Raw genomic sequence first — 17,501 nt, 5'->3', positions numbered from 1 at the left:
CTATTTCATCCTGGATTGTTGCAATGATACTCAAAAGTTACAAAAAAGTGTTTCAAACTTTTTAAATTTTGATCTAAACTAATTTATTTCAAAAACCTAATGAAGAATTTAAATAGAGAAGTTACAATATTTAAATTTCATTTTCACAACTTTACTCATATTTCATACACTGTTATCATAAGACAATGACACTAAACGAGGGTGCCAATTCCAAATAAAATGTATTTGGGTCCAGTATGGAGGAACTTATTACGGTCCTGGTGTGGGGTGAAAAACAGGACTGTGGTTCAGGATCCCGTTTCCAGTAACTTGATCCCAGTCTTTTTTACTATACGATTTATAGTTAAACCGTTTTTTTTTAAATATAGATCTTGTTTGTGCTTACCACCAGATCCCTGTAGCTCCTGATGACGTTCATAAGACTATGCTGCCTTTTCAAATTCCTTTTCATGTCTTTTGGATTATGCAATGCTGCCCAAACCTTAAGTTTCATTGATAGGGTTGTTGTGATATCAGCAATCTATCGATAACGATTCCAGCCTCTAATATCGATATCGATAATATCGGATCCAAATATCGATATCTTTAGTATCGAATATCGATATTACTTTGGAGGAATCTACTTTTTAATGACTTGCTTGAGCTTGTTTAGGATTTTTGATTAGGCGTTCCGTCAGGAAATCTTTTTTGGCAGATATGTTACTTTCACTTTAGTACCTGTTGATTGTTATTACTTTTTATTTATAAGCACCAAAGAGGAAGTGAAATTTGAAATTTTCAGACAGCGCAACCAACACTCCAGCAATAAAAATCAGTTGCTACTAACTTAGTTCCTTCTACCACAAAAAATATAACCAGCTATTCCCATTAGTGTGGATTTTATCTTGTACATAACTTAACTCGATAAGAAGGTATGCACGGCCACCTTTAACTACAGGCCGCGGCCTGGTAGAATTGGCAACTTCGCAAGTGGTGTTGTTTAGTGACAGATGTCCCATAAGATAACATGACTGACAGGTGACATCAGCTCATTAATTCACACTCTATTGATTTAAATTTAAATTTATGAACATAAATTTATTAAAATATTGAAAATAAAACATACAGAATGGAAAACCGAAACAATATGAATTAAAAGTCTAGATATGTACATTTTAAGAGGAGTTAATATTGTCATAGTCCAGTAACCAATCTTTCACAAATACACTAATACCATTAGCTGCTTCCAAACAAAACAGCTGTTACAACACCACTTGCGACGTTGCCACTTCGAAGGCTGCGGCCTGGAGTTAAAGGCGGCCGAGGTATGTCGATATCACTCACTAAAACTTTTTCAAAACTTAGAAAATTCAATAGCGAGAACCAATATCAACAAAATTCTTCCGATATCACGATATTATCGAAACCCCAATATCGATACAATATTGGAAATATTGAAACGAAAATATCGTTATGCATTGATATCGATAATATCGCAATATCCCTATTCGTTGATGGTGTACTCAGTGGACTAGACTTCTGCTACGCTTACATTGATGACATCTCGTAGCTTCAGAATCCAAAGAACTACACCTCATTCACTTACGACAATTGTTTAAATTGTTTGCCGGAACGGACGCCCTGAGAAATCGGCTTTTTTCTCTTCGAAGGATTGTTGACCAAGACAGAGGACAAGAGTAGGAAGGTGTGAGCGTTGATGCAGTCGCGGCAGGCTAGGAGTTGGCTTCGCGAAATCCACACACTATATATAAAATATAGCGTGCCGCTATGCGTCCCACCGCCTATCTTCTTTCGGAGTCTTTGCCAACCCAAGTAAGTGCAACCTAGGAGTTGCCATTGTTAGTTTTCAATATCATGTAGCGTATCAATATAGCATATACATAGATATTGGAAAAAAATAGAAAAAAAGGTTGTTCCAATGTAATAACGTTTATTTATCTTTTACAAGTTAATCAGAACCGTGGATTATCTTTCATAGATTACTTTACAATATACACTTCATGAGGTAAACGTAATACTATCAAAATCTGATAACTTTTTTAATTTTCAGATTATTTTAGACATTCAAACAGTTAATTATAATAAAGACAGATATATATTGGTAACTCAACAATGTTTGCTTGATGTGACTAAATAATTCATAAATATATATATATAGTGATGTAACAAACTGGTGATGTAAATTATTCTTAGTTGGTAAATATCCCTTAAATCACTACATGTACTATCCGGCAATATTACTACTGCTAAATGTATTGGTCTTTTAGTAATTATCTTACAACTTAACATATATGTACAGATAGAGTCTAACTAGAACGCTAGACTAGATTATTCTCAGTAACATTGCATCTTTGAATATACACGAAATAAACTCTTTTTGGCACTTTGTCGGTTAATGTGTTTACATACATAGTTTACAAAACATTTACAAAATTTGATTAGAGGAATTTCTTATGTAATGAATATGGTAATTATCTTTAAAATATTCCCATTTGTTGTACAATTAAATATGAGAAATATCATTTATACGCTTTGGTTCAGTTACACAATCCAAACACTGCAGGGTAAAGAGGTAAGTTTTTCTAAGTATACCAAGAAAAATACCAATGATGTTCTGGCTCCCCCCCTTTATTTAAGTTACTAATTGTTTTGTTAAATTTCTTTGAGAAATGTCATAAAATGTGAATGGATTCTCATTTAAGTATCATTACTTTGACTTGTTCAAGAAAAGGTTATTTCAATTGAATACTTTGAGATATTAAATTATTTACTTTATAATTGGTCCCTTAAATAATATAGCTTCATATCACAATTATCAGTATCAAAGTTGATTTAGAGACTATCTCATTCTACATTTCCTGTTTGTAATTTTACAACTACTTTATTCAAAATATTGTGTTAATGAACTGACTACAAAGTTATATTCAACTTGTTATTTTGTAAACATAATTTAGTATCCAAATTACACTACCAAATTAAAATAGTTTAACTGAAACTAAACAATTCCTTAGTTTTTGCAAATTAATCACAAATACTTCTAACTAACTTACCTTCCTACGCTTTTCACTGGTGTACAAAACTATACGGTCCTATTTCTACATCGGTATAAGATTACAATTACATTTTCACAATGAAAAATATAAGTAGGCATCATTGATGGTGCTTTTAGTACCGTATGTATTTTTCAAACTGGAAAGACAGTTAAAAAATCACAATTTCTCCATTTAGGGAAATGTTTGTATATTACATTATAAAAGATTTAGTAAATATAAAAATTCAACATATAAAAATATTTTGATTAGGAAGTCTACAGTAAATACATTAGCAACAAATACCTAAATACGTCTATACAAAAATAGAATTACAGTGGTGGTTGACAGGGCTTTGTAAAAGCCGAGGGCCTATATCAGACTTTGCTCTCGGGCCCTTCTGCCGAATGTTTGAAGGAACTGCGTATCCGGGCAAGATGAATTGCACAGAGGTGGCCATAGCTCTTGTTGTACCACTCGGGTGTTCTTCCCCTGGAAAAAAGAGTTTGTCTATCAACATATGTGTGTAATCATCTAAATCGAAGCAAATAGAGTGTCTGCTGATGGAAACCGAAAGACAAAAAGATCCAATTGTTTGAACCTAAGCCCTAAAGACAAACTACATCTTTAACGATTTTCTGAGAAGGTATATATCTAACACTGTGAGATAATTTATGGCGTTTCTTGGTTTATTTTTTTGTTTACCCCACACAAACAAAAACTTTTGTTTTTTGACTAACCAGTGCTCGATTTGTAAAAAAATGAGGGGTTGGAACCGTAATCTATTTAATATGATTTGTACTTATTTATGTACATATCTAACACCAACCTATAACTTGGTGGCTTCATTAAATGATTGCCCAATGAAAAAAGAAATATAGGTTTAGAATCGACATTGGTTGAGATCGACCAGCAACCCACAGATTTTATTTTATTTTATTTACATTCCAACGGCAAAGACCATTACAAAAATGATTACGATACTTAAATCTTAAATTAATAATTAAATATGCATTTATATAATTCAATAAATAGATATTAACAGGAAAACAGATAAATATATAAATAAACATTTTAAGAGATTAACAAGACAAGAAACACAACTCAATTTACATGCACATTGATTAATAAATATTCTAACCTATCTATATACAAAAATAGAATCAATAGAATCAATAGAATTAAGTTAATTTTAATTGGCTATTCAGATAACTTATCCAGACAAACCCACAGAGGCAATTCTGCTTTCCTCATAAGATAACCTTGTGCTGTGTAAACTTACAGTGCATTACAAGAAGTTTAAATTCAATATTAATGTTACAAAATCGTTTATCACCTTTTACTTGATGAAATTGCAATTTAAAAATCAATATCTATATCTATATGATCTATCTATAGATCATCTCCGACCATTTAAAATTTTTCCGATACATTACTTGCTAAGCTACGGGGTCAGCACTCAAAACTTTGCAAAAGATATATGGTATTTCTCTTTATTGTGTCTGGGCCAACTCTATCACAGATGGAGACTTACTTGGTGTCGACCCTGGATAGGTGCATGATGCGAGACCGACCGCTGCCGCAAGGCTCTATGAGGTACCTGGAGGCCAACACGATCCCTCGGACGCCACCAGCCAACACGGCGCCTTCACTGTGCTCCACCGACGTCTCCACAATCACACACGCTCCCTTGCCCATCTCTGTCCTCCACGACCTGTTCACAACATCAGTCAAGAGTTGAGGACACAGCTAAGGTGTATTTTTACCCAATCAATAGAAGATGAGAGTGAGACTACTTGTGTAGCTTTACTACGATAGGGTTTTTGTTAGCAAGGACCATTTATCAAACAAAACACAAATCATTGACATCAGGGTCTAGTTGATCCATAAAAACCCGAATGACTTAAAATGGAATTGAAAAGTTACCTTCAGATTGTTATACAAGCACTAGGTTGTTATGCAAGCAGTACCTATACGCAATCAGGGTGTAATGTAGATTGATTAAGATCTTTTTATTTGGGGGATGATCCAGAAATTTGTATATGGGAGATTATAAACATGGATCAATTCGATTTTTTAGTATCGACTTTTTTATGCTCCACTCCTAACACAGCTGCCTCGCCCCTGCTTAAAGGTTTAACTTAACAGAATGTTCTCATAATTTTAGACTCAGCCTATTTAAATTTTACGTTATAGAGTCACTTCTAAGCCCATGTTCAACTAGAGGTTGTAAACATCATTCCTTGAGTTTATCTCTGAAAAATTTTAGCCAAAACTTGTGCTAACAAGTTAATGTATTTTGCTGCTGCTTTAGATATAGGAAATCGATGGTAGATACTAATTGGACAGAATATATGATTCACACCAACCCCCTTTAATCTTTCCCAACAAAATCTTTCAGAATAGTCATAGCTTTCATAGTACCTGAGGACGCAGTAGTCCTTGGCAGGTAGAGGAGCCATGCTGGAAGTGACGTACTGGAACACCTCTGCCTGGGGCTCCAGTCTGGCCACCACTCTCCACTTGAGCAGTGACGTGTCCCACAGATGTCTCTCCCTCAACACTCTGTGTAGTAGCTCCGTGGGCGGAGCCTCCACCTAGACAAAATTAACTGGTTTTGAAGCAGTTCATTTGCATGTAATTTTAGCTTGGCAATTACACATTACAATCCCAGTAAAAAGTAGGAAGTGTCTGCTTACTCAGTACTGTTGAGTGATCATGTTTCCCCGTCAGGTTAACTAAAGGTTTATTTTTAAGCGTATTTCCAAGTAAAAAAAAATCCTCCTCATCACTGGAGTGATGAAGAGCTGTTGTAATAAACATATAGACAAATAAAAAAATACCATAACATTAAATAGACATTGTTTGAATTATATTATTGAAAATGATAATGACTTTTAGGTTTGAAACAAGTGGTCGATTAACGAAATACCAGGACTTAAAAGTATTCTAGTGCACATATTTTTTATCTATTTTTATAAGAATGATACAGTGAAGAAAAAATGTACAAATAAATTACCTACTTAATCTCATAGATATATTTCAGTAAACTATGATTATAGCCATACAATTGTTTGGATAGCAACAACCTCTTGGATGGGAATCCGAGGCATAATAAGAATGTTTGAGTGTAGAAGAGAGTGAGAGGCCTCAACAGGAACACATCATAATCTACTTGACGTAAACTATTTTGTGTTTGACCTACCTCTGTACTGGCCCTCCATAGCCTAAGTGGATGACCATCCCCGACTTTCTTGTAGGCCATGTCAACCTCATTCCACGCTGATATGCTAACCCATCCTCTGCTCCTGAAAGATAAAATAAACTATGTGATACAATCTTGTTATTTGAAAAAGAAAATATAAAAACTGTGATTGTAAAGAAGTATTTATGTACAGAATGTTTCAACGTTTTACAATTGATCACTGAAACGCTTATAGTTCTTCTAGCAGCTTTGTGAGTCAGACTGTGCATATTCGCCTGGAGACCCATGCTATCAATGTGCTATCAATGTTATCAATAAACTGTAGGTCCCTTAGTTGCCATTAGCTGTATGGGCTATTAATTACAGCTGTGTCTAAGGAATATGTCGGCCTTAGTCACTAACAAGACTACAAGAACGCGCCACTCATCCTACACTCATACTTCACTCATATTTGGGTTAAAATATGCACATACTGGCGTCCCCATCATAAATAATTGATTGATTGATTGCTTTCCATGTATTTTGAATGTGACAATTCTTCACCAGTAGACTTAGCCCAAGGAATCATTTTTGAACAAGTGTAAGTTGTTGCTTACTAGGAAGCTGGTTCTTTAGCCATGCCTATTATTGCCACATGAAAGCTGAGCCCACTTTAGAACAACACAAAACAACTCACTTTTCTCCGGATCAAAATACTGACAACTACTAGGCTTCTCATCATTCAATGTACATACTTGTCCCTGGCCTCCTTGAGCAGTGCCGTGGTACAGGCGTACAGGTAACCTCTCCAGTCCTGTTGTAACTCTGCCCCCAGCTCCTCTAGAGCGACTGGCACACTCTCCTCCATGTAGCTGAAGTGACACTGGGACAACATCTCCTCACTGACCTGCACCACCAAGTGACCAATTTGTATCTGAATCATACAGTATTCTTTCAACTGATTGGAAGCTATGAAACAGTAATGCAACGATTGCAATTATAAATCAATAGTAAATTGACAAATAATTGTGAGTAAGTGTTAAAACCCACATAATGTTTGTAATGAGACAAGACAGTAGGTACTTATCTGGGAGACACACACAAACATTATCATACAAACTTTTTAAAAAATCACTAATTCTTATACCTACTAGTACATACTAAATCATTTCAACTGATGATTTCCATAATTTTAATAAGAAACTAGAGGACCCACGCTGCTCTGCAGTATTAAAATAAATATCATATCCGAGAAATAATAACATTTTTGATTTTCGATTGAGTAATACAGTATCTTGAACTTAACTATTTCAAATGATCAATAGCTCAAATTAAAGCCTACAACTTAATGATTATTTTGAGTCCAAAAGAGTAAAAAAACATAACCAATACTGGAGCTATCTATGATTTTTAATCATTGAAAAACCTTATAAAAAAAATTTCGTGTTGGTTGTTCACTTTGGGTTTACTTGAAACTCGTCCGATTTGAATAACTAATAGCTTAAATAATGAAAGCCATTTTGTCACTGAAGGTTCTTAGACCAAAATATATAGGATCATATATTTATAACCGGTGAAATACATCTTAAATTGAAGTAAGAGTTCAAAAATAAATCAAACATATGTTTTTTGGTCGAGTAATACAGTAAATGAATGTTAGCCGATGCTTGATGTGAAATCTGTGCGTGCATACCTTCAATTTGAGACCTCAATCATGAAAATCGGTCAGGTATAAGAGCCAAACGAACTCCGAAAAGAAAAACCCAATTTTTTATTTACAAGATTATCTTAGATAGAGGTATTAAATTGCTTTACAACAGAATTGTAATTAATTTGTTAAAAAGCTTAGCTGCAAGTAACACAACTAGCACAAAGAAGCTCACCATTGTTTTAAGGTAACTGAACGATTCGCTCAATAAACAGAAAGTCCAACAGAAATGAATAACAATGAATAAATTTATTATTTTCTATCTAAAAATTACGGTAAATCAGGATTGTATCCAATAATTACCGAGAACAGTTCGCGGTGTTGTTTAATCAAGGTGAGTAAACAGTCGTGTGCCGCCTTGTTCTGTCCAAGCTCCTTGGCGTCGGGCACGCCGGTGCTCTTGTTCCTGCGCCTGGGAGACACAGAGCTCGACCTGGACGGTGTCGGCTGCCAGTGGAACAGTGATGGTGCTAGACAGACGGCTAGGTTGCTTGCTGTCATCTGGTTAGTGCTAGAGTGCATTGAAACTTGGTACAGGAAGTCCAGAAGAGTCAGAAGAGCCTCACGGTGCTCGTCTGGTAACAGCAGCAACGCACATTGTACCGCCTCAGTGCGCAGATTGACAGGCACATCTGTGAATATAGAGCTCTTTGACTATTTTGCATGGTTTATAAAGACCCATTAATTATTTCCTGAGTTGCAGGAATACTTATATATCCATATTAGAAAGAATATCATGGAGAGAATAAAACAAGTCTTGTTATCAAATTTAACTTTTTCTTAGCAAGGTTTACACAATCAAATAATCATAAGTACAAGGTGTGGCTATAAAATAACAAGAATGGTTTTCTAAGAGACAAACTGTGAACCTGAAGGCCAAACATCATATTGCTTTGTCATCTGACATCCCCGCTCCACATTCAGGCCCGTTTAGGACCTTAGGCTGTTTAGTTTGGACAGAGCATTTGTTAGAATCAAATTGTGTATTTTTTGCTCATTGCAAAAATAAAGGGTGTTATAAATGTCAAACTTGTAACATGATTTTTTTGTGTAGATTTTACATCAGACAGGTTTGAATGTAAGCACTATAACACATAGGCTACTCAGAAAATCATATTATATTTCTTTTCTTCTCGACACTTGCCTGAGATAAAATTATTAAACTGTTAAAAATTATCATGCAAATTTGTGCTCCTCTGAAACAAACTTACGCTGGAAGATAGCCACAAATGTCTCTGACAGTTTATTGGTCAGCAAGACCTCCGGTAGTTCCCTGAAGTACTGCTTGACCATGTCAGCGACATCGTAAGCCTGCTGTCCCTCGAAGGAAAGGTCGTCCGTGTGAGTCTCTGCAAGGTTCTTCAGCCTCTGTATCCGAGAGCGGACGCCGGGTTTGCGGAAGAGTCCGACCTGGTCCACAGCCTGTGTCCTCAACCAAGTGAGAGCTGCTTGTATACACACTGGAAGGGCTTGACCACTCCTCTGTAGTGACACCACCAGAGGCACTCCAAACACTGTCTTGTCTGTTGATAGAAAGGAGCGCATTGAATAGTAATCGTACTCTGTAGTTTTTAAAATTAATTGTAGTTAACAAAAAGTCAAAAAATGTATTTATTTCTTTCATCAAAAATCTATTGTCTTTCCATAAGTAATCACAAGGTATTGGCCGTTTATTATATATTCACTCAGCGGTTAGCATATAACATAGGCCTTTGTATTCTTTTCTAATTTACTAATCAATTGCGTTCCTCCAAATCATATTAATCTTATTATCTTATTATAGGTAATAAGATAATATTAAGGTATTATTAATATTAAATAGGTATTGTTATCTTATTATCTTATTATAAAATAGTAAAAATATTCTCTTTATGTTGTCTTCCGCAGTAGCATTTTTGAGAGAAATAAATTTTATGAGAAATTGCTTAAAACATCAATAACAAACATCGTTTTGAAATATAACAGGGTTGAACACATCAAGATCCAATAGCAGGTTTACCAGAACGGGATGGAATTCTTTCTGGCACAAAAAGCACAACAACTTTACATTACACACAAAAAAAAATAATTTTACTTGCACTGACAACATTACCAAGGCCTAAAAATTCCAAAAATTCAATTTTTTGTGTTCAGCCTAAAGTTGATGAGTTTCTTGTGCCAGGATGAACTTAATTCCCACCTAACTAAACAGAGCCTGGCTGGGATGGAAGATGGCAGCATTAGTGAATTTAATAGGGATTGTACGCCTGTTTTGCTAACTTTTACCTAGTATAAAGAGGAGGACAACGATTGATCTTTTTCCTCTTTTAGTAAATATGGACATAGTTTTGATGAAATGAAAAATATAAAAAAAAACAAAATTCATAAAAGTGTTAGACTTATATAGAGTTTGTTTAAATCCCGGAGTTTAAAGGGGCATTAGCATTTTCAAGAACATTTAGTTTTGAATCATACAAGTAAGTCTGTAGAAAATATTAAACTATCAATAGTTTTCAGACAAGTAACACTCAGCCCACGCACTCTTACAGAAATCCATTCAAAACATTTGAACCCATTTCACAACGTATAACAAAACCAACACAAACAACTCACCTTTGTAGTCCGGTGTTTTGATTTTCCTGATGAACTTGGGCAGTTCCCAGTTCCAGCCTGTGCGATGTGTCGGGCAGTATCTCTCCATGATGGCAGTCAGCTTCAGCAGGGCTAGCTTCCTCAGCACTAACAGCTGACCACAAGACATGGAGCTGATACATCGGCCAGCCAGGGAGTCTGGACGCACACTGCCTCTCTGGAAACTGTGCCATCGGACGACGCTGCGGCTGTGAACACAACGCGGGAGTTAGATGTCTGTAGAGGGTGGTTAGATGTTGGGTGAAACTCTACATAGGCTTCGACAGAGCTAGGGCAGTGGAAACGAAATAACATGACAAGGGAGAAAGATATAATTATGAGAAACTTACTCCTAACTTTCTATTTGACTGCCTTCAACTACTTCAACTACCTTGTGCCTTGGATACAAGACACAAGATACGCAACTTGTTGAATGAAAATGTTGACCACAGATATTTAAAAACAATCCATCATCTCTGTCTTATTAAGAAGACACCAACATACTTGGGAAAAAAACTGTACCAGTAGGCTTAAAAAATATAGCCAATAATATGTCATTTAAAAAGAATTTATCATAATTTTTAATAAAAAAAAAACTACTAAAATATTAATGAGTATTTTAAGTCAGTATATTATATTTAACTATGGAATGTAAGATGACCAACTATGTATTCATTATAACTATAAATTGTCCAGTGGTAGAAAACTCTACCAAAAATATGTAATGTAGGCCTACAGACTTCTCTATTTTCGCCCCAAGCTGTAAATCAAACATGTGACTGGAATTTCTTCCATTTGTTTTGAATTTCTGTTTATATTTTGTTGTTATTTCTTCACCAGCATAGCAACCCATAAGGCCCATGTAATTTTTTTTTTAATTTAAAATTAATTTTTGCCTTTATTTTTGAGCTTATTTTAATTTATTAAGAGATTCTGCTCATCTACTGGAAAATGTATTTCCAAAAGTACCGGTATGCATAGACTTTTCCCGCAATGCACACTAGCTGAGAAAAAAGATTTTCAAGAAAGATGCTTATTCGACAATATGTCACCTTTTTTATAGCTGTGCTATAACACTATGTATACAAGTTCACTATGTACTATGTACACAACTATGTACATGCACCATGTACATGTTCACTATGTATACAAGTTTTTGTTACGATTAGTTTTATTTTATTTTATTTTTTGATGTTGTAAGCTTTAAATTTACAAACTAAATGTTGATTCTTAGGTGATGTCTACCTGTGTTTAGGGGTGAGCTCACTATCGCTGTCTGCTACGGCACTGCTGGATGTATACAAGTTTTTGTTACAATTAGTTTTATTTTATTTTATTTTTTTATGTTGTAAACTTTAAATTTACAAACTAAATGTTGATTCTTAGGTAATGTCTACCTGTGTTTAGGGGTGAGCTCACTATCGCTGTCTGCTACGGCACTGCTGGATGTATACAAGTTTTTGTTACGATTAGTTTTATTTTATTTTATTTTTTTATGTTGTAAGCTTTAAATTTACAAACTAAATGTTGATTCTTAGGTAATGTCTACCTGTGTTTAGGGGTTAGCTCACTATCGCTGTCTGCTACGGCACTGCTGGACTCTGCACTCTCCGTTTCTTCTCTTGCTCCTGTCACACAACACATACAGGGTCAATACATGGTGACCATATAATAGGGGATAATGTTTTACCCTTGTGCTTGGTAGGGAGGCTTTGGCTTTAAAAACTGAAGTGGAGATACCATTTGAACCAGATGTAGCCAATTTGTCATTTAAATCAAACCTAGTTGAATGAGCCGAACACGGAATGTTTAGATACTTTGATAATTGATGCGATACAAAGTATATTACAGTTTACAGTAAGTTTTGTTTCAGTTGGGTTTGGTTAAGCAGTTGAACGCAACAGAAATCAGTTGACATCAGCCCTGTGTATGTGGCTCAAATCTCAACTATGTCCATTTCCATTCTAAAATTGGTGACATTTTTAACAAAGATATGGGATGTTTACTTCCCTCTAAGGTCGAAAATAGAGAATAATTATTGTGTAGGTTTTACTAGACTGCAAAAAACTATTTCACAACGATTTCAGTCTCGGTATTTGTCTGCTTAGACAATATGTTTGACATTGAGAGTTCTGTAAGGTTTTACATAGTATGCTTAATGATTCAAACAATTCTAAGACACTCTTTCTTTAAATCTTAAAGTGTGGAGTTTCAGATAAATTCTTATGTATGGTGGAAACATTTTAATTTATGCACTTTCTAATGGTTTTGCAAGAATTATATATTTCTGTAAAAAACCATGCATTTTATCGAGCGCTTGTATTAGCCCTGGTATGAGAGAAGTTTTAAGACTTAAGATTAATATAAGTCAGTGTATAAGAGTGTATGTATAAGGAGTAGCATGGAAACTTAGATTTTCTAGCATGTAACATGTTAACTTTGAATAATGTATAAGCATTTTATACCAATTGTGCAGATGGAATACCAGTATAAATACTTATTTAAAAAAAAAATGTGTACGTAAAAAATATATTTTTCATTAGTAACTTAAATAGAGTAAGAAGCAGTGCTATAGAGCATGCGAGCAAAAACAAAATTTGAAGTTTCAACTTAAATCTACATATAAGAACTTGAGAGAATCATGCTTAAAAATACTCTAGCACCGATACCTACAAAAATACCAGCTTGATATGGAAATTAATGAAAATTAAGTTTACATATCTCTCCCTATTGTAACAAAAATGTATTACAATCTGTGATGATTTACACAATTGAGAAGTTTATCATACACTTTTGACAAGCTTTCACCATTTAAATGTGTTTTTTATAGCCATTTTAAAGTATTTGTGTGAAAATATAAATGTATCATAGTTCATTTTTAAATTACCATATTACTATTTCTAAGAATGTGAGAATTTATCAATTCAAACGTTGATAGTAAGCTGTTTCCAAGTTGGTAAAGTATAATTTTTAAGAGTTGTGGTTAGAAAACAGGAACACACTATATAGATTTATAAGAAATTCTTAAATCATTTCCAAACAAATAGACGAAGGAAGCAAAGGAAATATGAAACATAATTATTTCTACAGGTTATCAATGTCCCTACTGCATTAATAAACATAGATCCATTACAAACATCTTTGAAATACTGCAAAGCCTAAAAGCCATTAAGAAATTTTACAGCCTAGCAGCGAGTGCAATGAGTCAGTGAGTCGTTTATCTCACCAGCCTGCATACACGTAGGGTTACATGCCGTCTCTGGTTCATGATCGAAAGTAAAATACGCAGATTCGTCACTTCCTAGAATAAAGAGCAAACCAACCTCATCTGCTTATTGTGCCTTGTTAAACGATATTGGGATATACAAAGTACACATCCTCTGATATATTGGAAAACTCCAAAACCGATAATGTAAAAAGAGTACAGTTTGATGGTGTTATTTATGAACATAATTTGCTCTCAAATTACAAGAGAAATCAGATATGAGGTTAGTTTAGTTAGCATAGTTCGCATAAGAGTTCACATAAGAGTTTGCATAGTTTTATTCAAATGAGAATAAAATTTTTTGTCAAGATTTTAAAAGGAAAAATTATCAATAGCTAGAAAAGATTGATAAAAATTAATTATTCCCATTCTAAACTTTACTTTGACAGAACATACTACACCATGGGGGTTATGAAGGAGTATGAAATAAATGGGAAAACCCTAACAACACTGTGAAAACCTAGATACATACTGTACTTTCATACAAGATTGTAAAGTGTTATACAGATCAACTTTTAATAAGTGAATGGCTTTAGTACAGTAAGTTTTCTTACTGGGTTTGATGATACGTTGTCAATCTATTTACTAAGGAAGGATAACATTAAATTGTGTTTAGTAATTTGTCAAAGAATTAAGAGGATGTATTGAATCAGCATATTATCAAATTATAACAATGAATTGACACGCTCCAACTCCATTCCAAATATAATTGTATTTGAGGTGGCATTACGGATTTACCAACTTAACAGAAGTTAAAGGATAGTGAAAGATGGGAGATCCTCCACATTGTACTAGCCTACCTGATCTCTTTTGCAGTTTATCTCTGTAATGTTGGCTGTTGTAGCCCATGTTGAGGCTGCCACTCCTAGACGCAGGCTGGCAAACCTTCTCTCTACTTCCACCAGGTCTTACTTCCAGCAGTTCTAGAACCTACAAGTCGAAAAACATACAGTAAGATGATTGTGAACTACTGTGGGATAAGCTTAAGTTTTGCGCTGGACTCTGCTATACAATTACCATAAAAAGTGACTGTGTTGTTCTGCAAACTGAGCACTTTAAAACTAAGCAGTTTGGGTTTCTCAGCAAACCAATTAAAAGAATTTTTAAGTGCCACAGTACACTATAAGTCACAGTTATTTACAATCTTTCTAGCAACCCTTATGATGTTAAACTGCAAAAATTGGTAAAATCAACAGTTCCACAGTATCTGTGCTATTTGCGGCCCATTGTTGTTTGCGGACATTTAGAGTCTTCATCAGTGGTAGCCATATTGGATTTTAGTTTTGCCATTTTTCATCCATTCTTCATCCATTTCATTAATAAGTTAATGATCATTAATTAAGCCTTTAATTAAATAATTTACAAAGAAAAGACAGAAACAAATATTTTAATATAATTTCCTCATTTGTATATGTTATAAACCCAATTATAAATTTTCAAAACTATATCTTTGTAAATAACACCGGCATGCTGCTTCAAATGATGGTATGTTCCGTCAAATTTAACATTGCTCTTATGGGACTAAAATCCAATATGGCTACCACTGATGAAGACTCTTAAGTCTAAGTCGAGTCACACATACTGTACCTTATGACCCGTGCATAGCCATGTTTTTTTTTTTAGGAAAAAGTCACATTTCCTCAACAAATTAAATACACTTCCAGGTCATAGTATAGTATGATGTAGAATGTACACAAGAGAATGAAAAGAAAATATTAAACTAAACTATACCTATGTCTCTGTTTTAATTTTTGTTTTTTTTCCCTGATTATCTGTCTTATAACTGACTTCCACTTTAAGAAATAGTACCCATTAAACCAAGTGGGACTCAAGACTAGAGTACATCTAGACTTGATAACGTTCGCCCCTTGTACCTTAGTGTGGTTGCTGTTTGCATCCTTGAGGTAGTGTTGTCTCCAGCTGACCTCGGAGTCACTCAGCGCCCCCGAGTCACAGTCAGGACGAGACAGCAGACGACGCATAACACGAGGGTCGTCACTCAGGGCTAGTGAAGGTGACTCTGGAGGTGACACGTCCACACACCCTAGCTCCTTCATCCTCTGCTGCATAGACACTACATCCAGCACCTGGACAAACAGTCATGGGTATCATGATCAAAGGTTTGAAAATAAAAAGTCAGGAGACTATTCGAACAAAATTAGTCTAAGTTAGATAAACCATAGAGAGATCAGTTTGGTTTCTTGTTCTCTTATGCCCAGAGCCACTTACTAAAGTTTCGCTGCTACTAGGTCATGTTTTCTGGAAGATCAAGAATGGGTAAATCTAACAATTAGCCGTTTAAACCTGTTATAAACAATATTATAATACCTCTGATTAAAATTTTTTTTCTTGGAAATGTTAAGACTATCAGTGGACTTTGATTTTATCCATTATATTTCTTCAATAGAAGGAAATATGTCTGTATTGTAAGAAATGATCCATTTTCTTAAATACCGGCAAAAGGAAGAAAACTACTAATCTAGAGATTAAATACCTTGTTGCCAACATAATCCTTGGTAGCCTTAATGGCTACCAGTTTCAGCACACTAATGCTGTCATTGCCAGCCTAGACGTAGTTGTTGCTCCCATGAGGTCGTCAGAAAGTCCTCAAAATACATATACGAGACAAATAAATAACAACACACAAGCAAACATTTTTATGAATGAATAATAATATTGTATGGCCTACACCCTGAACCCTTATCTGCGCCGAGAGTTTTATGGCCAATGGCCATACAGATAACTTGTTCGTAAACATGTTTGTGTAAACTAGTGTTCGTTACTTATTTGTCTCGTATTGTGTTTTCAGGACTTTCTGTATAGGCTTGACAATGAACCCATAAGTCTATCGAAACCTTTAGCCATTAAGACTACCAATGATTAAGTTGGCAACAAGGTATTTAACCACTAGATTAGTAATTGTTAAGTGATCCAGAAGGCAACACCCCAGACATGAAGGAAGAAAACTATTAGAATGAGAAGGGTCCCCTCAGATGTGTTACACAATGTTTCTCTATCGATAGAGAACCTTTTTCTCCTATATTTAATTTTGAGTCCATAAAACTCCCTAAAAATAAATCCTAATGTAATTGAAACATCAAACTTATTTCGGTAGAATACAGTATAATTATCATACCTGCGGACCAGATATTATGACACCTTCCCGATGCTGCCTTTTCCGTCTCCGAGACTTCAAGCTCTCGACTCTCCGTAGGAACGCTTTGGCTCCGTCCCGTAGTCGCTCACTGCCAGAACGTCTGAAACGAGCAGCAAGGAGCTCACTGTCCGTAGTGATTGCTCCCGGAGGTAGGCTGCCGTAGCGGATCACTACTTGGTCACTAGGAGAAGCTTGCTGTTGGGAGACTGTGAAGCAAAGAGACGTAGATAGAAATAGTATCATACACTACATATTCTATTGACATGCGTACACTTATATATTGATGAAGATAATAATGTATAGCACTGACATAAAAAATCATAGATTTATTTCATGAAATATTTAATTTTGTGCTGTTAGCTTCTCCAGATTAAGTACTCAGATTCGGTTGCTTCTGAGAATTCAAGTGGTTTTAATAGTTAACAACAGTTGGCTGGTTAAGTGCCCTGAACATTCCCCAACTTGAACACTGATAAGTCCTGGCTTTGACATCCACTCAAACTAAAGGAGAACTAAGAGCAAAGCGTTTAAAATTTGGACCCTAAGAC

General features: G+C 35.0%; 1 protein-coding gene across 3 annotated transcripts in view; it reads right to left on the bottom strand.

Moving 5' to 3' along the window:
- Nucleotides 1-1,918: 1,918 nt before the first annotated feature.
- LOC128991595 (rho GTPase-activating protein 7) overlaps nucleotides 1,919-17,501 on the bottom strand; it is a 298,481-nt gene continuing 282,898 nt past the window's right edge. The window contains exons 11-23 of one of the 3 annotated variants that reach the window (XM_054414614.1): nucleotides 16,933-17,159; nucleotides 15,671-15,883; nucleotides 14,597-14,726; nucleotides 13,758-13,832; nucleotides 12,081-12,159; nucleotides 10,514-10,740; nucleotides 9,133-9,444; nucleotides 8,225-8,553; nucleotides 6,969-7,147; nucleotides 6,235-6,337; nucleotides 5,454-5,626; nucleotides 4,564-4,743; nucleotides 1,919-3,521 (exon numbers count right to left, since the gene is read on the bottom strand). In XM_054414614.1, coding sequence (XP_054270589.1) covers nucleotides 3,407-3,521; nucleotides 4,564-4,743; nucleotides 5,454-5,626; nucleotides 6,235-6,337; nucleotides 6,969-7,147; nucleotides 8,225-8,553; nucleotides 9,133-9,444; nucleotides 10,514-10,740; nucleotides 12,081-12,159; nucleotides 13,758-13,832; nucleotides 14,597-14,726; nucleotides 15,671-15,883; nucleotides 16,933-17,159 — 2,342 coding nt within the window. In that variant the 3' untranslated portion in view covers nucleotides 1,919-3,406. The remainder of the gene's footprint in view (nucleotides 3,522-4,563; nucleotides 4,744-5,453; nucleotides 5,627-6,234; nucleotides 6,338-6,968; nucleotides 7,148-8,224; nucleotides 8,554-9,132; nucleotides 9,445-10,513; nucleotides 10,741-12,080; nucleotides 12,160-13,757; nucleotides 13,833-14,596; nucleotides 14,727-15,670; nucleotides 15,884-16,932; nucleotides 17,160-17,501) is intronic. The other 2 variants (XM_054414615.1, XM_054414616.1) reach the window with 2 other exon arrangements.

The sequence above is a fragment of the Macrosteles quadrilineatus genome, unplaced genomic scaffold, assembly GCF_028750875.1.
Source record: "Macrosteles quadrilineatus isolate MER2022 unplaced genomic scaffold, UCM_ALF_1.0 Scaffold_4__1_contigs__length_99947679, whole genome shotgun sequence".
Taxonomy (NCBI): Eukaryota; Metazoa; Arthropoda; class Insecta; order Hemiptera; family Cicadellidae; genus Macrosteles; species Macrosteles quadrilineatus.
Note: the sequence above shows the minus strand (reverse complement) of the source record. Positions and strands in the feature narration are given on the sequence as shown.